Below are 22,510 nucleotides of genomic sequence, written 5' to 3'. Positions count from 1 at the left end.
AGATGGATGAAGCATTCTGCTTCATCTTCAGAATCCCTATACAGGGTTGCTATGAGTCAGAACCAACTCGAAAACAAGAACAGTGGTGGGATCTGCAACATTCTCTTGGCTATACACAGGTGTCATGGGTCTAAGGCAATTAGTAACAACAATAGTTGTGAGGTCTAGGGGATTGGAGGGTGGCTACTACAGAGTACTGAGTTTCTTTTTGGGGTGAAGAAAATATTTTAAATTGGTTGTGGTGATGGTTACATAACTGTGAACATTGTAAAAATGAACGAACTGCATGGTATGTTAGTTAAATCTCAATAAAGGTGTGTAAGGGTATGTGATGGCTCTGTAGGATAAACACTGGACTGCGAACCACAAAGTCCAAGATTAAAGCCCACTAGGGAGTCCTGGTATGGTGCTATGGGATAATGCACTGGACTGCAAGGTTGGATTGAACTGCAAGGCCGGTGGATCAAATTCACCAACTGCTCTTTAGAAACCCTATACAGGGTCGCTATGGGTCAGAACCGACTCGACAGCACTTAACAACAGCAACAACAGCCACTCTATAGGAGAAAGATAAAGCTTTCTGCTCCCCAAAAGTTTTACAGCTTTAGAAATCCTATACAGGGTCGCTATGAGCCAGAACCCACTGGATAGCACCTAACAACAACAACAAAGATATATGTTTTTTTAAATCTATCATTTGACAACTTGATTAGATCCTCTTGTAATTTTGAGCAAAGCAACAAACTGAAAACTACCTAACTTACAAAAGAATTTATTACCTATTCATTCATTTCTCAACCCTCAGGGAACTAATTGCTCTATAAGATAAGCACTGAAATGCAAATACAAAGCTGGCGGTTCAAGTTCACTAGCCACTCCATGGGAGAAAGAGGAAGCGTTCTGCTCCAGCAAAGATTGATAGTCTTGGAAACCCTACACAAGGTTGCATGGGTCAGAACTGACTGGATGGCACTTAACAACAGCAACAACCATTGTTCCTTCCTCTGGGGCCCTAGAGGTTTTTTCATGCTAGGGATGGAACCAGCTAGAATTCTGACTACACAAGTTCTCAGAAGTCAATTTTGGGAAACATTTCATATGAAATCATGCCTGTGCAGCTCTAGCAAAGGCCCTGCATACTTGGGACACAAAAGTGCTAGTCTGAAGACCACTGATCCAGGCTTGGTGACCTCTCAGTACAGGCCGACTTGGTTTTATTGCACTTTGCAGATACTGCGGGGGTTTTTTTGTTTTTTTGTTTTTTTTTACACAGTGGAGGTTTATGGCAATCCTGCACTGAGCAAGTCTATCGAGGCCATTTTCCCCAACAGCATGTGTTCACTTCATGTCTGTGTCATGTTTTGAAAATTCTCAAAATATTTCAAACTTTTTCCTTGTTGTTGTTATGTGCCGTGGAGTCAGTTCCAACTCATAGCGACCCTGTACAGGATTTCCAAAGCTGTAAAACTTTACAGGAGCAGAAAGCCTCATCTTTCTCCCGTGGAACAGCTGGTAGCTTCAAACTGCTGACCCTGAGATTAACAGGCTGATTCGTAACCACTACACTACCAGAAAGGAGCTCTGGTAGTGTAGTGGTTACGAATCAGGTTGCGAACTGCAAAGTAAGCAGTTCGAAACTGCCAGATGTCCCGCAGGAGAAAGATGAGACTTTCTGCTCCTGTAAAGATTTACAGCTTCAGAAACCCTGTACAGGGTCGCTATGAGTCGGAACCGACTCCACGGCACATAACAACAGCAACAACAACACTACCAGAGCTGCTTAGCGTGAGCCTCGCATTAAATGCACCAAAATTCATGTGACTAGCCCCAAATGCCCAGAGTCTCTGAGGTCTGCTGGTGTGGGAATGTCTCCTCATGTCTGCTGTGTGGAGAGATGCTCCCCGAGGCAAGGCCCCTTGTGAGCCAGGTTCAAATCAGCATTTGGGTTGCCGACCCAGACATGGGTACATCTTCAAAGTCAGCAGGATGTTTGAAGGAGAAAATTTCATGGTCTCATTCCAACAAGTCTGTTATCTTTGGAAACCACAACATTCTAGAGAACAACCTAGACAAAATAAGGTTGGTTTCATTTGGTGACACTCAATGAAACGTTGCTTTGCTCTACCTGAGGCTGCCTGAGCAGTTTCTAGCCGTTCAAGGAGGGTTTCTATAGCTGGGAAACTTGATCCTTCGCCTCTCCCCTTTTATTTTTTCGTGGGCGAATTTAATCTTTGTACCTGCCATGTCTGCTGAGTGTATAATTAGCAAGCTGACATCTGAGCAGCAGTGTTTCTCAGCTCGCTTTATTTAGGGGTTGGAATATTTTTTATTTTGGATAAGCTTAGGCACCCCCGCCCCTCCATCCAATGTCCTTATTTCTTATTCTGAATAGGACAGCTCTTTAACCCTTATATACTTGTGTCTAGGGCATAGAGATATGTTCTCCTTATTTTATACAATAAGAGGTCAGCTGACATCACTCTGCCCTTTAAGATATATGTGAAATTGATTCACCTCCCATCCCATGGATTATGCAAAGGCTAGCAACCTCCTCACAAATTTCTGAACTTCTGGGGGCCTTTGTGTCTCTGGTCACCTGTGACTCCAGCTCTGGGGATTTGCCCTTGTGGGGGGATATCTCACTCCCACTCCTATAGACCCTTTCCTACCCCAGGTCAACTCAGTCACAGAAGTCAGAATGTGGGGAACAGGGGTAGAGAGGAATTCTCAAATCATGTGTGTCTAGTAGAACTTAAAGAAGTTCTCCTTCCAATCAACACAAACTAAAACCAGAGTGGATTTGTGGATTCCAACTCATGGTGACCTCGTGTGTTACAGAGTAGAACTGCTCTGCAGGCCTTTATTTTCTTGACTAATTTTTAGGAAGCAGATCACCAGGTATTCATAGTACCGCTCTGGTGGGTTTGAACCACCAACCTGTAGGTTAGTAGTTGAGCACCAATCACTAATGCCGCAAAGGGCTCTCCTCAGGAAAACCCTCTATGGACAGAATAAAACGGTCCCATAAGGCTTCTGAGCCTGAAATCTTTATGGAAGCAGACGGACACATCTTCTTCCGATGGAAGGTTCTAACAGCTGATCTTTCTGTTAGCAGCTGAGTGCTTAAGTACTGAGCCACTGGGCTCCTTCCCTAGAAGCACAGCCATCTTGAAACTGAGTATCAGACATCTGAGTTCTTAGGGTCTTCCATCATTCCTCTAGCCCAGCTACAGACTCAGTCTTCCCATCTTATCCTTTCTTACCTTTGTTCTGACTTGACCATCCATATTGTTGTTGTTAAGTGTTGTTGAGCTGGTTCTAGGTCATAGTGACCCTTTATAGGGTTTCCAAGGAGAAGCTGGTGGGTTTGAACAGCAGACCTTGCAGATTGCAGTCCAGTGCTTGTCCTACAGCGCCACACCAGGACTCCATACACTTTCCACTGAGGAACCCATTTTCCACTTTTAACTATTCATCTAGTATTTACTTCTTTGTTCCTTACATAATATGCTTTTTAAAAAGTGTTGTTTGCTTTTCAGCTGTAGACATTAACAATTGACTTCCTACTATGGAAGAAAAACATTTCTCAGTCTTATTCCACATCCCATTCTCCCCTCAAACCCTATTGTTATCCTGCCAAGAGGGCGCACTCAAATCATCACCAGCACTTCTTGTTTTTCTTATTATTATCTGAAAAATCCATCCCTCGGTAAATGACGGAATGAGTACATTTCACTATAAATGCACACCTTGTCTGCCGTGGACATATTTGGAGCACTATGGAGATTTACCTTTTTGAAGTAAAAATTAGGAGACCTAACGCTGCAGTCAGGAGAAAGAGGAGGCTTTCTCCAGGTTACAACCTGGAAAACTCTATAGAGGGTCGTTGTGAGTCAGAACCAGCTCAACAGCACCTAACAATAGTAGCACAGCAATTAAGCACTTGCAGCATTTGAACCCACCAGCTTCTCCATGGGAGAAGGATGCAGCTGTCTGCTTCCATAAGGATGTCTGTTGTTGTAAAGTGTCGTCGAGTTGGTTCCAACCCATAGCGACCCTGTTTAGGGTTTCCGAGGAGCAGCTGCTGAGCTTGCACCACTGACCTTGCTTGGTTCAAACCAACTTTGCAGTCCAGCGCATTGAGCCAGAGCACTCACAAGGATTACAGTCTTGGAGACTCTGTGTGGCAGTTCAGCTTCGTTCTACAGGACCACCGTGAGTGGGTTTTAGTTTTAGAAGCAAGTACTGTCATTTTCTTAAACTGGCATAAGAACATTCAAGGAAACCACAGTCAAATTATGTGTTTGTCGTTGTTAAGTGCCATCAAGTCGGTTCTGACTCACAGCGTCCTTGTATAGGGTTTCCAAGGAGCAGCTGGTGAGTTTGAACTGCCGACCCTGTGGTTGGTCCCAACCTGACCTTGTGGCCGAGTGCTTATCCTGCAGCGCCATAATAATGTCACTTGTACTGTTGTTGATGTGAGGGGCTGTTAAGTGGACCTTGACTCAGAGTAATCCCATGTAACATACCAGGAGTGCTCCATAGGATTTCATAGGCTGTCTTCGTTATGGGAGCAGATCACCTTTTTGTCTAACAGAGGCACCTGTCAGTTAGCAGTCAAGTGATTAAGCATCACACCATGGCTTCTTTCATTTGATGAAGAGGCACGAGCAATCTTCATAGGATTAGTATCTTAGAAGTTTCAGAAAGGCCATTAACTTTGATACTACCTCTGTTGTATCAAAGCAGATTGCTGCTATGCGTGTGACTCGGGAAGTAAGTGTGTGAATCCGATCGAGAGTTTAAAACAACACATCGTATGTTTGACACTCAGAGAAATCAATCTCAGAGATAACCAAGATTTAAGTTCGAGAATACTTGTAACAGTATTATTTATAATAATGGAATATGATTTCAAGGCTCCAAAAGTAGGAAAATGGCTACATTATATTACATCTATAGAATATACGAAGTCCTAATGTGGCACTGCGGGTTAAACTGCAAGGTCAGTGGTTCAAGCTCACCAGCCTCTCCTTGGAAACCCTATACAGGGTCGCTATGAGTCAGAACCGACTTGATGGCACTTCACAACAATAATGGAGTCCTGTGTGGCACTGTAGGATAAGCAGTGGAGTTCTCATCACAAAGCCAGCGGTTCAAACCCAGCAGCTGGTCCTCGGAAACACTATACAGGGTTGCTATGAGACAGAACCAACTCGACAGCACTTAATATTGAAGGGAATAATATTAAGTCATTAAATTCATGTTTTCAAAGAACATTGAATGCCATGGGAAAATGCTCATGATATATTAAATGTGAACAACAGTTGAGTCAGTCAACAGACATGTAAAAACATTTATGTAACATACATATACAAGTATATATTATGTATATGTAAACATCCAAATCAAAAAGCTCAAACTTACTGCTGCCAAGTCAATTCTGACTCCTAGGACCGTATAGGACAGAGCAGAGCTGTCCCATCATGTTTCTGGGGCTGTCAATCTTTACAGAAGTAGACAGTTGTCTTACCTTTCTCCCAGGGAGCAGCTGGTGAGTTTGAACTGCTCATATTTTGGTTAGCAGCCAAATAGTTAACCCACTGCATCATTCTGGTGCAGTGGCCCTCAGTTGAGGTATAAGTTAGTATTATTCTGAAGACAGACTCTGCTTCCGCAGACACTAATTTGGTAGATCTGGAGTGGTACCCAGAAGTTCTGGTGGTATTGTAGAATAAACACTGCACTGCTAACTGCAAGGTCAGTGGTTCAAATCCACAAGCTGATCTGCAGGAGGAAGATTGGCTGTCTGCCCCCATAAAGATTTATATAGTTTTAGAAACCCCATATACGGTTGCTATGAGTCAGAATTGGCTCAACAGCAATCGATTGGAAGTGGTACCCAGGAATCTGTATTTTTAACAAGCCCCTCAGGTGATTCTGAAGTACGTATGGGTGACAGACTACATTGGGAGAAGATTAAAATAGTCCTTTTGTTCTATGCACTAGAGAAAAAAAAACAAAAACTTTTGGTGTGTGTATTTTTATGAGGGGTTTTGAAAGTTTTTGTTGTAGTGTGGTTTTAAGATATTATAGTTTTTTCTGTGCTTTTTTGGGCGCCCTCTTATAGTTTATCCCAAAATTTTTAAGTGCATAGAGAAGATTTTTTTCTCCCTTCCCAGTGTGGTTTGCCACCCATATATACTTTAGTATTACCTGGAGGATGTATTAAAAATACAGATTCTTGGGTACCACTCCAGAACTACCAAATACTTTCTCTGGAAACAGAGTTCCTCAGGGGTCTCCATCTATGTACTCAATGTACTTCTAATTCACATCACAGCTAAGAACAGCTGGACCAGAAGTAGCTCTCTCTGGATGGTGAAATTGTAACTTTTCTTTCTTAAAAAGAAATTCTTAAAAAAAATTCTAAATTACCAAGCATAATTTTAATGATGACAAGTTAATGAGAAGCATGAGTATTAGAAAACAGAGCTGACTTAAGGTGTATTTTAGAATTGACTCAGTGGCAACAGACGATGGAGATGAAGAAGCACCTTATGAGAACTGGACAATGCTATTTCTTATTTACAACAAACCAGGATCTAAGGATCTCTGTCATGTGAATATCAGACAGTACTGTACCAAAGGTAGATATGGAACTCATTATCTCAACACACTGTTGTTGTTGTTGTTGTTGTTAAATGCTGTCAGGTCAGTTCCGACTCATAGTAACCCTGTATAGGATTTCCAAGGAGCGGCCGGTGAGCTTAAACTGTCGACCCTGTGGTTCAAACCAACTTTGCAGCCCAGTGAATTAATCCACAGTGCCACACTAGGACTGCATCTCAACAAATAGTGTAGGTAAAAAGCATACTAATTTTGAGAAGTGTTAAGGGTCAGTACTTCTCAAGGCTCCAAGAAGTTCCTTGGTAAAAAGAGGGTTCAGCCATCAAATCAGTTTGGGGTAGAATATACTATAATTCCCTCTTACTCATAGAACCCATGAGCAGATTACAGGCTCTGAGAGGTTCAATCTGAGCTTCATTTTCAGTTCTAACTCTACACATCCTTAGAGTGATCCCACCACCAAGAACGAATTCTAGACCAGAAGAGGGTCCCAGGAAGAATTCTCACCATGGACAGATAGCTTGTACCCGATCCAATCTATTGATTCCTTGTTACATCCTCATGGTCTCTGAGGGCATAGCCCACTGATTCTAGGAGCACAACTCAACTTAGTTACCAAACCCATCAAGTTGATCCTGATTCACAGCGAGGCTATATAGTGTTTCCAAGACTATAAATCTTTACGGAGCAGACAGTCTCATCTTTCTCCTGCGGAGCCTCTGGTGTTTGAACAACTAACATTTTAGTTAGCAGCCCACCAGGGATTCTTAAATAATGCCTGTTGTTGTATGCCTTGGGGTCAGTTCTGACTCATAGCAACCCTGTATAGGGTTTCCAAGAGTATCTGATGAGTTTGAACCGCTGACTTTGCAGTTACCAGTCCGGTGCTTATCCCATAGCACCACATCAGGTCTCAAGTAAGGCTTCTTGTTAAGTGCTGTCAAGTCGTTTTCAGCTCATAGTGACCCTGTATAGGGTTTCCAAAGCTGTAACTCTTTGCAGCAGCAGAAAGCCTCATTGTTCTTCTATGGAGTGGCTGGTGGGTTTGAACTGCCAACCTTGTGATTCATAGTCCATTGCTTATCGTACAGGGTCACCATACTCCTGAAAGTAATGCTTGTTAAGTTGGTAAGTGCCGTTGGGTTGGCTCCAACTCATAGTGACCCGGTGTAGGATTTCCAAAGAGCAGTGGGTAGGTTTGAACTGCCAATCTTGTGGTTCAAAGTCCAGTGCTGATGCTACAGTACCATGCTAAGAATCCAAGTAATGCTTAGGAACAGCAAAATTTAGTGCCAGGCGACAAAATGCTTAAAGAACTGTATATTTACTTTGATGACCCATCTGTCCCTAGCACTAGATTGTGAGCTTGGACTGCAATTTTGTCTTACATTCATGTTTGTACTCCCAACACAGTAAAGCATGACACTTAGCTGGGAATCAATGAGTGGAATACTGCCAACAGGTTATTATATAGTTTTTGACAAGTGCTGTAATGAAATAAGGTAGGCATAGAAGTATGTCTTCAAGTTTGCCCATCTATGATAGCAAGGCTTCATATAATTCAGCTAACATGTTTCTGATGGAGCTCTGGTAGTCTAGAGGTTACAAGTCGGGCTGCTAACCTCAAGGTCAGCAGTTCGAAATTACCAGCTGTTCTGTGGGAGAAAAATGAGGCTTTCTGCTCTCATAAAGATTTACAGCCTCAGAAACCCTATGCAGGGTTATGAGTCAGAAATGACTCCACGGCACACAACCACCACCACCACCACCACATTTCTGGGTGTACTTAATAGGTGAACATTTCCAAGAAGAATGTATTGGTGACCAGACACAGTCTCTATGCTAAAGAACTCCATGCAGTAGAGGTATGAGCTGATCTCTCATGTACAGCTTGGATCACAGCTGTTAAGTGCCATCGAGTCAGTGCCAACTCATAGCAAGCCTGCCATGGTAGGTGCCTAATAAACTTTTGTTTTAATTGAATTTAGAAGTCAAGAAGAACTTTAAGTGTGGTCAGATTTTGGAACTTTGGGGGTTGAGAGCTTAGAGTAGGGCAGAATCAGACCATTGTCGAGATCGCTTCAGAATGTCTGAGCTCCAGAGTAACCACATCAGTCCTGCTCAGACTCCAGAGTTAGTCAGAAGTTTTAGCTAAAGTTCCAGAACCAAAAGAAGTGAACACTATGAAAATGTTTCTATATGTATGTACTGTATAATCTCTAGGTGCTCAAGATGTTAATAGATATTACAAGGAACAGTAGGACTCGGGAAGGACTTTAATAGAGCCGGCGTGCCTCTGAACTACACTGTGCTCCTTACACACATCATCTTCTTTATCTTCCTAGCAGTCCTATGAAGCAGATCTTATTATCTTCCCATTTTACAGATGAGCAAGCTGAAGTTCAGAGCAACAGGCTGCAGAAGACAAAGCTCACAAAATAAAGAATGGGACCTAGAAATCGGGTCTTTCTGGCCCCTAAGAGTGGTTTATGACTGAAGCAATACTCTTTATTTTAAATTTATATATTATGCCTGTCCAGAGAATTTATGGTCTGTCTGCATTGTTAGCGGGTCAGGTGGGTTTCTCAGACTGACCTGCAGTTTGACCTATAGCAGGGATTAATTATTTTTCTCTATAGGCATTCATCAAAAGATCATTTAGAAAACACCACCCTCCCCGAGGCCCAGTCTAAGTACAAATAGATGGTTTCCCTGTCCACAGTCTTCTCCCTCTGAAGGTATAATTCTTATTTCTGCCAATACATGTATCAGGCATGTTAGAATCCTTTATAAGAAGGAGTGATTCCACAGCCAAATATGCTTTTTTTTTTTTTATCACCAATTACAAACTCATTCTATTAAACTCATTCTCATGAAAAAAATACAGCACGGAATCTCTCCTACTGAACACACAATCGTAAAAACCCAGACAACTTCACAATCATTATTAAGTCATCTGAATACATCCCATTATGCAGCTATGAACATTGCATACATTCTGTTTACGAACATGAATGAAGCAGGAAGACAGTTGTATTAACTTCTACCACTCTCATCGTCAGTTGCTATTGAGTTGACTCTAACTCATGGTGACCCCATATGTGTAAGAATAACACTAAGTTCCCGAGTGTTTTCAATGGCTGCTGTTTGGAAGCAGATCATCAGGCCCTTCTGCCAAGGTACCTAGGGATGGATTCCAACCTCTAAACTTTCAGTTTACCAGTTGACCTCATTTACCAGGTACACTACCCAGGGACTCCTCATTAATTTCTAAGATGCCCCTTTCTTAGTGCTGCCCTTCCTTACTTCATACTTGAGGGGCACTGTCCAGTGAAATTTACCATCTCTTCCATGTTTTCATGGAAATCAACCAGGTTCTTATGTCAATAAGACTCCAACCAATAGACTTGGTTGGAGGTCTCAGACCCAACACTGTCACTTCATATTTTGTTTCATTGCAATGATAATAATTCTCTCCATGCATCACTGGCTAACAGTATTTACTTCTAATCCTTCTATGATTTGTTGTTGTTGTTTATGGACACATAAACATGCAGGAATATATAATTGTTCAAACAACCAAAGGGCACATTCTGCAAGCCTGCCTCCTGGCCACCAGCACACAGCCTTTCTCTTTTCATGAGTCTAGAGTTCTCAGCTGCTGTATCCTTCCATGCCCTCATCTCTGCCTCCATCTCTGGTGTTGCTGATTCTCTGGTTAGGGTACTTCCTCATTCTTTTAAATAAGAAACTGAGTATTAGAACACTCCCAGAGTGTTCTAGCATAAAAGATTTTGCAAATATTTGATTAGGGAACCCTTCTGAATCAATCAGTATTAAACTAGCTTTCCATGGAACACATTTGAAGAAATATTGTGGGGCAAATGAGTCAGCGAGATCCCTGGCAGACGGGGGGGAGTGGGGGGGGTACAGCTAAAAAGGAAAAGCTATTCTAGAAAGAACAATTAAAATTGTGCTCAAAAGATTATTAATAGGGAAATGTAAATCAAAGCTCAGTTTAATATCTATCATTTCTTTAACTCCAGATTCATAAACTCCAGTGGATTACTCGTTTTTTTTCAAATAATATTTGATATGACATTCCAATAATATTTGATATGACATTCCAATATCAGCATATTTACTTAGCTAGTTCTTTAGGATTTGTTGAAGAATTTGACTAGTAACTCAATTAGTTATGTTACTGATTTTGATAAGGAGCTCTGGTAGCTTAGTGGTTACAAATCAGGCTGCTAACCTCAAGGTTGGCAGTTCGAAACTACCAGCTGCTCCATGGGAGAAAGATGAGGCTTTCTGCTCCCGAAAAGATTTACAGCCTCGGAAAGCCTGTGCAGGGTCACTATGAGTCAGAAGTGACTCCATGGTACTTAACAACAACAATATATTCACATTGGGAGTATGACGTTTTAACTTGCTGTATATCTCAGTATGTCTGTAATTTGCATTTTGGGACAAGGTAGTTTCTTCATTGTACAAGACTGACCCTAAGTTTTCAGGACATCCAATACCCTTGTCCCCTACCCACTAGATACTAGTAGTGCCCTCTAGTCATTGTGACAAGAAAAATGCCCCCACAACTTCCAAACTCCCCCTTGGATGTGGTATCACCTCCACCTGAGAACCACAGATTTACAGCACACCAGGAAGTTCAGAAAAATGTTCATTTTCCTGAGAAAAACCAGTCAGGCTCTGCATTTAGCAATCCAACAAAGACTTCAAGATTTACCATGGTATTTCTAATCCTCCATGTCCAAAACCCCATTACAGTTCTCTGTCATCTGCTAATAACACACATGAGCAGACTCAACACAAACTGCCTAAGTACCCTGATCCCTTTGCCAGTAACGGCCATAAAGCTGGACAGAGGTAAGCCCAGGATTGCATGGGTCTGAGGCTATAATCACAAAACTAGTAGTCTAATAATAGTCTGTCATTTTGTCAAAGTTGAACTTTAAAGAAAAGAAGAATGCAGTTCTTTTTTTTAAAAAAACAAAACAACCAAAACACCAATGATTTGTTACATATAAAAAAAGCTTACTCCCTCTGTGGCTGAGTCAACAATGTAGGGCCATCCTTTGTAAGATTACTAGGCGCCCCTAATTACGGCCAAACAAACAGAAAGCCATCTGGACTGGAGACTCAGGAACATACCCACTGGCATGTCCAGAAGCACACAGGAATGTGGGTTCATTTCTTGATTGGAATGCTGATCACCATAAAATCTTCCGCTAGAGTCACTTCTTGGAGATCTAACACGGATTCAGCTTGCTTTTTCAGTTCTGCAATAGCATCTGCTTCTCCTTCTCTGGCCAAGGCAACTGGCTTGTACCTCTGACTGAAGTGAGTCAAAACCAGCCTCTTGGCTTGGCACAACTTCGCAAAGGCTGCGGCCATTTGTGGTGTGCTGTGGCCGTGCTTCTTGGCTTTGTCCATCTGGGTATCATCCAGGGTCGCCTCGTGGATCAGCAGGTCTGCTTCTGAACACAGCTTTGCTCCTCCATCCCCCACGACCCCAGAACAGTCACCTAAGATGCAGATTTTTCTTCCAGTGATCGGCTTTTGTAACACATCTTGGGGAGCAATTGTAACCCCATTTTCCAGAACAACTGAAATGCCACTTTTCAGCTTTCCATAGGCTGGACCAGGCGGAACACCTAATGATGAAAGCACACAATATTGTATCACAGGAATGGAATTTATGACCTTTTTAAAGGAGTCTCTATTAACAACAGAGCAAGCAACAAATGGAAAAAGCATTTATTTCTTTTCGTAATTGTCATAAATGTTTTTACTACTTATGGAAAACTGGAATATACATATATTGTTGTTGTTAAATGCCGCCAAGTCAGTTCTGACACATAGCGACCCTATACAGGATTCATAAGGAGTGGCTGGTGAGTTTGGACCACCAGTCTTGCAGTTCTAACCAGCCTTGTGGTCCAGTGCATTATCCTAAAGTGTCACACCAGGATTCCTGTATATACATATATATGTTGTTGTTGTTTATATGTTAAGTGCCATCAAGTCGATTCTGATCCATAGCGACCCTGTATAGGGTTTCTAAGGAGTGACTGGTGAGCTTGAACTGCTGGCTTTGCGATTCAAATCAACTTTGCAGTCTAACACATTACCCCACTGTGCCATATGTGTGTATGTATGTGTGTGTATATATATATATATATATATTTCAATTCAGTGTTACCTATTGGTATGGGAATGTACTAGTGCTTAAAACATTTCCCATGCATACGTGTCAGATGAGTTTTAAGCTCCTAGCCCACAAGGTTCGTAGTTCAAACCCACCAGCTGCTCCTTGGAAACCCTGTACAGGGTTGCTATGGATCAGAACCGACTCAATGACACTTAAACAACAATAAAGTCCCACTAAGACTTTATTAAAATCAAACCCACAGCCTTGAGTCTCAGTTTTACATGGGCATAACAATTTCTGAAGTGCTTTACTTAGTAAGTTCATCTTTGGGCAAAACGAAAAAGTCCATTTTAATAACAACATAATCAATGTCTAGTCAAGAAAGGCACCTACAAACTTAAATCCACTTTCTTAGTAGGTAGGGGCAGTTCCACATTTATCAAACTGAGCTTAAATCTCATTTTAATCTGAAGCAATACCAAGTCATCACACTGGGCAGCACCTATATAGGAGGGGGCTTCAAAAAGTTTGTGGGAAAATCCCACTATATTTTTACACAGACTTTCCCAAGCCCCCTCATAAAATATAACACAATTACTCATTCCAATATAGATCCTGCTTCAAGTTTCCAAATAGAACAGTTTCTCCAGGGTTTTAGGTAATAAAACTACCTTTGGCCTAAGTCACTTTTCTTCAGTCTCTAGCATTTAGTTTTTGTTGGGGAGGGAGGAAAACACTGTGTAAATGCAGAGACAAACATAGAAAGCATGCTTTACATCATCTAAGGAGTGACCAGGCCATGAGAGGCAGTGAGGCTGGAGGACATGGGCTTGGATGCCTCTTTAGGCAGGAGGGCCCAGCATGGAAGCCGTGCAGTTTTCCAGGGCCTGGAGCCCAGCTTCCTGTGTTTTGCTTCTAACTATAATGAACTGAGTATGTAGAATTGATCAAGATGCTGTGTTCTGAACACCAGATTAACTTAGTCAAGATTGAAAGAGTAGGTAAATCTGACCAAGAAGAGAGCTCATTGTAGTTGCATGATTATTAAGAACTATGGCAAAAGCAAAAACAAAACAAAACTCTTCACAAAACAAAGATGCCATCAAAAACAGCTTTCAAATGCAAGACATGAGGAAATAAAAGCCGAGATCTAAAACCACCACCAGCAGATAGCATAAACCAAAGACAGGATGAACTAAGAATCGAAATCTAGGAGCTGAGAGAAAGATTTCTGGTCTTTATTAATATTTCTGGCTCCAAGGCTTTTTCTTAACAAATATGTAAACTATGAGCAAAGGAAACAGAGAAAGGATCAATTTTAGGCCTGAGAGACAAGAGTGGGAGAATACTAGAACACTCTCAGCAGATTCAGTTAACATGAGCTTGACTGATGAGAAGGAAAACAGCCAGAAGAAAAATCACAACACTTACCAAGGTCTTTTAGTTTCTGTGCATTGAGTTTACCTGGACGTTTCTTCTCCATGACTGAAAACCCAAAGGAGGGAATTTGATGGAAGAGGCGAAATGCTTTTACAACAAACTGTTCATCATCAACCAAAAGGTAAGAGCTTTCTTCTGAGTCTAACACAATCGTTCTCCCTTGGCCCTCTTCGGGAGGGCTGTCTGCTCTTTTCACGTATGTGAATTCTTGCTGCTCTTCTGGAGGGCACTGATCCGCTGTGGGCACCAGCTCGTGGACCACATATGGGAAGACCAGCTCCGTATGAGAGAGTTCCATGGTTCGCCAGATAAAGTCCCGAAGGCCTACAGGGCCATAGATTTCTATTGGCTGTTTGGTGACCACCGAGCCACTCTGCAGACTGATTGTACAGAGGAGGCCAGGCAGGCCATAGAAATGGTCTCCATGAAGGTGTGTGATGAAGATCTTGGTGATCCTCCCTTTTGATCAAGACAGAGAAATACCAATGGGAATGTTTCCAAAATGAAAATCCTGGCAAAACTACTCAAAACAAGCATGGCAATTTATATAAGAAGCAAAAAAAAAAAAGGAATTTAGAAGTTGTACTTACCACCAAGACATTATTTGTTTACATTTTACTAAATGATTCCAGAAACAAGAAAGACAAACTTTATTTCACTGGGTGGTTTCAATAAAATATTATTTGGTTTTCATAAAATTACAGTTTTCAGAGTCTTTTCCTACATTTCTTCTCATCCAAATAAGTGAAATATGCAAGTGTAATAATTCACGTAACTAGAGAAGCCTCAATGTCAAAAGCCTTGGCAGTGACACTGCCCCCTACTGCTCCCCCAGAGAATAGCAACCATGTACTTGTAGCAAAACAAATTTCCGCTCGCTCCAAACAACTGGACCAGTGCCTGAACCCAAAGCTTCCTTTTAAGGCCTCTCCACTGGACAGAGATTAACCAGCCAAGTCAGATTCTGCTTTTGGAAGAGGTTGAGAAAAGGGAACACAAAAGGAGGAGGAAAAGGGTAGAGAAGTGGGGGAGACAGGGAGGCAGAGAGGAATGGGTTGAGGAAGCCAGGAGAGGAGGTGGGCAGTAGACATTGATTGCAGATCACAAGATGGGCCCACTCTGGTAGTATGTAAGGGTACTTAGGTCCATCCCTGCCTTTCAGTCTAAACCAACACAACACTGCATATTGAAAAAAAAAAAAACACCGCATTTTTCACCGCATATTGGCTCAGGCTGTAACATGATCTCGCCAGTGGTGACTTGAATTAACTGGTTTGTGGTGGTGTGTCATATCTGCATTGCTTTCTGAGATGAACCACAGGCTTGCATTAAAAGGCAACAATTACAATGAACACATTTTCAGTTTGAGTGGGCTTCGAAAAGTTAACAGATAAATTGAACAGATAGATAACGGAATTTTTTCCTGACTTTTTGAAGCCCCTTGTATAACAGATTTTCACTGCTAGCTCAGTTTCAAACATTTGACGCTGAAGAACAGGAACTGTTTGTTTGTAATGTGATTTCCAAAGATATCAAGGCCAAAGTGTGCTCCAAGTGAATCTTCCCAGTCTTCCTGCACCAAGTTTAAGCCCCAGGACAGAGAAGACGAGATTGGGCCGAGGCCAAGTCAGGGCCTAGAGAATCCCCAGAAGGCACTCTAGAAGTGCCTCATGCTCCTTTGTCTTTTTAGCTCTCGTCTGTGTAGTTATATGACTTCTAGAACCTTCCTGTTATCCCTTCTCGTACCATATATGGGACTGACACAGAAGCGAGAGCTGAGTATGCTGGCACACTGGCCTCAACACCGCCAACATTCGACTTTCTGGGCTCTCTTCTTCTCTCTCCAAAACAAAGCCAGAACTGAACACCCACACAACCTGTGAACTCAAACCAAGCGAGACAAATTCAACAAATGAAGAACCACTTCCCACCATCACCATAGTTTCATAGAAGACAAACATTTCATTTTTTCAGGAAACCTGATTTCACAGGGAAAAGGAATGACAACCACAATTATCAGAGGTATCAGGAAGCGATCAAATGTAGAGAGAAAAATGCCCAAGTTCTCTTTCACTTGCGAACAAGAATGCTGTAGGAGAAGGGAACATGCCATCCAACAAAGGACAGAGCAACCTCGAAAAATGATAATGCCGTTACACTGACGGCCTTGGGAAAGTGCCTGCTCATCTAGACTGTTCGGTGAAAAAAGAACAGCAACAAAGGTTACATCAAGTAGTTGTTGTTGTTGGTAAGTGCCGTCGAGTCAGTTCTGACCCATAGGGACCCTCTAGAAGGGTTTCCAAGGAGCGACTGGTGAGCTTGAACCACCAACCTTGCAGTTCAAACTGACTTTGCATTCTAGCGCATTAACCCACAGCGCCACACCAGGACTCCATATCAAGTATGTTGTTGTTGTTGTTGTTATGTGCCGTGGAGTCGGTTCCGACTCATAGCGACCCTATACAGGGTTTCCGAGGCTGTAAATCTTTACGGGAGCAGAAAGCCTCATCTTTCTCCCTCGGAACAGCTGGTAGTTTCGAACTGCCGACCTTGCGGTTCGCAGCCTGATTCGTAACCACTACGCTACCAGAGCTCCTATCAAGTATAGCATGCTCCTATTCATGCAGAGCTATGCACACACGTGTGCACATGCACAAACATACCCATACTATTACTATGCCTGTATGTAATAGAAAATTTACCTGAGACAGTGATTTGGGCTTTTTCTTATTTATACTCCTCTGCTTTGTCGGTTAATGCGCCAGACTATAAAGCTGTTTGAACTGCAAGGTTGGCGGTTCAAACTCACCAGCTGCTCCTTGTAAATCCTATACAGGGTCGCTATGGGTCAGAACCGACTCGACAGCACTTAACAACAACAACTTTGTCTGAACTTTAACAATGAATACATATACTTTATAATTATTTTTTTAATTATACTTTTGTAATACTTTTTAATCATTTTATATTCATTTTTGAAAGAAAAAAAAGGAGGCTTATGTTGACTCTTTCAAATTATGAAATAGGTATGCAAACTTGTTAATCATATGCTTACATATAAGAACTATGGAAGTGTAAAAGAAGTATGTTTAGATAAATAGAAGGCATTTCCTTATTAAGCTCATAAAACCTATTATCCCAGGAGGTAGTACAAGCTGTACAGGGTTTCAATAAATGAAATAATGAATGGTTCATACGGGTTCCTGAGGGAACCCAGAGTGCATTGTGCGTGTTCCTTTCCAGTCTGAGACAGAGCACTTGAGATGCCGGAGAGACATAAATAATGCTCTGCGATTACCAACCCACCTTCTCTGAGGTCAAGATTTATTAATTTTCAAGCCAAAAATTTCGTAAACTAAGGGTTCCCCTGGGCTTTTCAGTTTTTGTTTTTTTTATCAGGCTTAGTTTTGTATGTGTATTTAAAAACCAATACATGAAGTAATTATAAAATATAAACTATTACAGAGAGTGCTGTGGTGAAAAGATTACAGGGCTCCTGCAGGATGGTGGTCTCTTGGTGTTCACATTTGTCTTTGTCATACCTACTTTGTGTGAGTGTGGGTAGAACTTGTACTTGCTTCCAACCAGCAGGAGCGGGCTCCAGGTGTGAGGCGGTTGGTTGTATTCTGTGATAGAAGACACAGTCTTGCAAGTCCGTTCACTCTGTCTCTCTCCTTGGTTGGCTATGAGGAAGCTACCATGAAGTAGAAGCCCACACTGCAAGGGTCTATGGGTGGCCTCTAGGAGCTGCAAGGATTCTGCGGAGCACCCAAGAGAGCGTGGAAGCAGGTCCTTGCCTGGTGTAGCCTCTGATAAGGCCGGCACCCCAGGCAACACCTGACTGCAGCCTGGTGAGATCCTGAAGCAGAGGACCCAGAAACTCTCTGACTCACAGACACAGTAAGAAATGCGTGTTATTCTCAGCCTCTGGGTTTGTGGTAATTTGTTATGCGGCATTAGGTAACAAATACATAGATATTAATAAACAGTAAAGATTCACTTCCGTACCCAAAACTCTGGTACCTATACTTAACAGTTTCTTGTTTCTATTTTAATTCACCCCTCCCTCAGCTCACCTCCTATTCTCTAGAAGATTAGACATCACAGTCTCTATATTGGCTGTGTCTACCCTGAAAGAACCCTTGGAAGGAACACCTGTGTTATTCAAGAGCTGTGAAGCAGAAGGTTATCTGCCCTTACCTCAGATTTCTACCTGGGATCATATATAATTAGAGTTGAACTGTGTGTACCTCAAGGCCTAATGTCCCAAACTCTACATATTAGCTCCTTCCTTTAACAGCTCTCTTGTTTTGCATCTATTTTGGGATAATGCACTGGACCAAAGGTCCAGTTTGAACCACAAGGTCAGCGGTTCAAACTCACCAGCCACTCCTTAGAAACCCTATACAGAGCTGCTATGAGTCAGAACCGACTCGACAGCACATACAACAGCAATAGCATGTTGGTCTAGGATATTGAAAACTTTTAATACTCCAAGTTCTTCACTCCTTCCCACCCTAGACATCCAATCACTCACCACTTCCGGTCAGTCCCACATGGATCTCCAAGTTGAGTTTGTCATCTCATCCCAAATCCTACTTTCTGCTTCAATGTTCTAATCCTCTCTCTCAGATGAATTGATTTGCTTTGGAATTTGGTCACCTTACAATCTATTTTTTATCAGAAAACTATCTTACAACACAAGTCAAACCACATCACCCCTCTGATTAAAAACTTTCAATGGTTCCTTAGTGCTATTAAGATCATAAAGTCCAAACACCTTAGCCTGCCACAGAAGACTTCAGTCTGCCCTCACTTCTTTTCTCTGCATTCTCATCTCCCATTTCTACTAGCCAAGTACTCTATGATCTGGATGGCTTATTGTTCCCCAAACATGCCCTTTCTTTCCTGGACACTCCCTGATTTGTCATTCACTTGGCTGACTCTTCCTGGAGAAACTTCTGTTTGTCCTTTAGGTCCTACTTCAGCTGTCACTGTGTGGGATGCTTTTTCTGAACCTGCAGGCAGTTAGTGTCACCTTCTTTAATGCACCCTCTGTTCTGCTTATCAGCCTGCACTGTGCCTGTCTGTTCGCATGTCAGTTTCCATCACTAGGCCAAGACATCCTCAGAACCTGGAAGTATCTTTCCGAAGTCATCAAATGCCGTGCACTGTGATGAGTCCAAGAAATAGTTAATAACTTCCCTAACTATCATTTATCAAGGCTATGGGTCGGAACTGACTCGACGGCACATAACAACAACAACAAATAATGAGGGAGAGGTAATGAACTAAGTGCTTAGCATCTTATCACTCATTAACTGAATGTTGTTGTTGTTGTTAAGTGCCATCGAGTCGGTTCCGACCCATAGCGAAATAGCGTTTATTAAACATCTCTATAGATAATTGACCACTGAGTTTATAGCACAGGGATATAGCCAGTGAACACAGCAACAACTATTTAGACAACAATTTCAGATACTGGTGATAGAAAGTTAACCAAGTAGAACAAAGCAATAGACTGACTGGGATGAGGGAGGAACTATTTAACCCAGGAGGTTCAGGGAAACCCTCTGAGGAGATGGCATTTGAGCTAAGATTGAAGTGATGAGTAGGCAACCACACCGAGATGGGTCATTATACGCAATTCTTTTAACATTCTTTATGAGCAGAGTTATTCCTCCTCCCCACACATTTTTGATATAACGGAAGTTCCGCTTAAAAAACGTTTGCTGGTCTGCTAAGGTCACAAGCCCAGACAGAGCTGGACTGGAAACCCAGGTCAGCCCAATGGGGCAGAGGATTTTGTTCATTCGATTCCCTTTGGCTGGTATAACCGTCTTCTCCTCATCTTTCAACAACTCAAAGGCTACACTGCATCCCTTTCCTTTTACTTCTTTGGAATAAGTATACTGGAAATAAGCAGGCGCGCCTCTCCTCTTTGCTGGGTGGGCAGTATCTGTTTCATACGTCCGATGGAGCCCCTTGCACACTCCCTGCAAGCTGATACAAGTTATTGCTCTCAACTGTGCTAGGATGAATGGAAAGCAAATAAACAAAGAGATGAGGCTCAGTGGCCATGGCCAGATGACTGGGGCCTTCCAACTCATCAGGCTATCAGCACTGAATGGAGCACAACTGTCTGGGCTGTTTCTGATCACATGGGCCCAGAAGGCCAAGAAAATGAAGCAGAACCAGAAACCATTGTAATGAAGTAGCTGAAAGCACACTAACCTGCTTTAAGTTGGCTTTTCATAAGCTGCGTCTGAGTTCCTTCCCCACAGTCAAAGAGCCAGCATTCGCCCTCGCACCGAAGGACCAGAGCAGAGGCGCCCCGGGTCGGGGATGGGTATGCTGCACCAGTACCCAGAAATGTTACCTCCATAGACATCTTCCAGCCTGCAAAAGAAAGGCCACCTGGGGATGATTTCACAGATCAGCTCACAGACACCAAACACAGGCTCCTGTGAGACCACTGCTTTTTATCTGGGGTTATTCAGAACACTCTGGATTCTAGTTTTCTGATTGCTTCCCACACAAATCCAAAGTAAGATTTGAACAACTCCTCACTATAGCGTTGCTATGAGTCAGAATGGATCCGACAGCTGTAGGTTTGGTTTGGTTTGGTTTGAACTGGCTGAAGCCACAGGTTACCAAATGTTGTCTGACTGCTAACAGCAGCGAAAAAAACAAAAAACAAAACCCAAACAGCCAAACCCAGTCAATTAAGAACTGTAGTTAGGGTTCTGGGAAAGAAATGAGCTTTAATTATGCTCTCCAAGTGGTGGTTCCAGGGCACCCTGAGCAACTGTTATCAGTAATGCTCGACAATACAGTATTGCTGGTAATTTCACAGTAACACTGAGTTCATGTCTCACCAGCCCAAATAACCAGGTAGGACTTCAAATGCAAAAACCCCAGGAGTAAATTACAACTCACAGTAAACCTACAAGACAGAGTAGGACTGCCTTGCATGGTGTCCAAGGCTGTACATCTTTATGGAAGAGGACTGTCACATTGTTTTCTCCCTCAGAGCTAGAGTGGGCTTGAACTGCCAACTGAGTGCTTAACTGAACTAGCAACTGAGTGCTTAACCAGCAAGCTACCAGGGATCCTGGGTAGGGAGTTAGGACTTAGGACTCTGCTATTGTAAGTGATCAAGAACTACCTGTTGGATGTGTATATTTCTGCTCAACTGCTGGCATTGCTCTACTTTCATGATTTCTGGGCACATCTCCCATCTCTGGTATACTTCTGTGATGAAGATGTGAATCAATAGAATAAATGTGACTATAAACTGAAATCTACAGATAGCCAATTCTAGATATTCCACACTGATGGAAGGAGGAAAACACACACAGAAATCATTTGAAGAATTATTTATATCATTCTTATGTAACTCTCATACATTACTGGTGGTGAGGGGTGAATTTTCTACTGTTTAGGGAGCATAATCTGGCAGTATACATTACTATTAATGATGATGCTTCTAAGAATACTTTTGACAAACATCTAGTTTTTTAGAATTTATGCTACAGATATAAAGGATCTATGTACAATGCTTATTTGTGGTAGGATTAAAGGTGGCTAAAAATGGGAAGCAATCTGAACACCCATCAATAAGGAAATGGCTGTTGTTGTTGGGTGCCATCGGGTTGGTTCTGACTCATAGCAATCTTATGCACAACAGAACAAACACTGCTTGTTCTGCAAGTTGACACTACTGTGTCAACTCATCTCATTGGGGTCTTCCTCTTTTTCGTGTCTTTTCATTTTACCTAGCATGATGTCCTTCTCCAGGGACAAGTCCCTCTTGGTAAATGTCCGAAGTATGAGAGACCATCCTAGATTCTAAGTCTGGCCATCCTAGATTCTAAGGAACATTCTAGCTGTATTACCAATACTTTTAATATTATTCTCCAACACCATAACTCAAATGCATCAATTCTTCTATGGTCTTCCTTATTCATGTCCAACTCTCACATATATATAAAACTGCTGAAAATACCATGGCTTGGGTCATGCACATTTTAGTCCTCAAACTGACATCTTTGCACTTGAACACTTTGAAGAGGTCTTATGCAGCAGATTTGCCCAATGCAACACTTCACTTGATTTGTCTGCTGTTTTCACGAGTGTTGATGGTGGGTCCAAGCAAAATAATGTCTTTGACAACTTCAATCTTTTCTCCATTTATCATGATGTTATTTATTGCTCAAGTGGTGAGGATTTTTGTTTTCTTTATATTGAAGTACAACCCCTACTGAA

At 42.1% G+C, this 22,510-nt stretch overlaps 1 protein-coding gene across 1 annotated transcript; it reads right to left on the bottom strand.

Moving 5' to 3' along the window:
- Positions 1-11,700: 11,700 nt before the first annotated feature.
- On the bottom strand, positions 11,701-20,633 carry ELAC1 (elaC ribonuclease Z 1). Its single transcript, XM_006837497.1, has 3 exons — positions 20,477-20,633; positions 14,234-14,701; positions 11,701-12,305 (listed from the first exon to the last, which is right to left on the bottom strand). The coding sequence occupies exons 1-3, from the start codon at positions 20,631-20,633 to the stop codon at positions 11,839-11,841; spliced, it is 1,092 nt and encodes a 363-aa protein (XP_006837560.1). The 3' UTR covers positions 11,701-11,838.
- Positions 20,634-22,510: the final 1,877 nt, after the last annotated feature.

The sequence above is a fragment of the Chrysochloris asiatica genome, unplaced genomic scaffold, assembly GCF_000296735.1.
Source record: "Chrysochloris asiatica unplaced genomic scaffold, ChrAsi1.0 scaffold00021, whole genome shotgun sequence".
In the NCBI taxonomy this organism is placed as follows: Eukaryota; Metazoa; Chordata; class Mammalia; order Afrosoricida; family Chrysochloridae; genus Chrysochloris; species Chrysochloris asiatica.
Note: the sequence above shows the minus strand (reverse complement) of the source record. Positions and strands in the feature narration are given on the sequence as shown.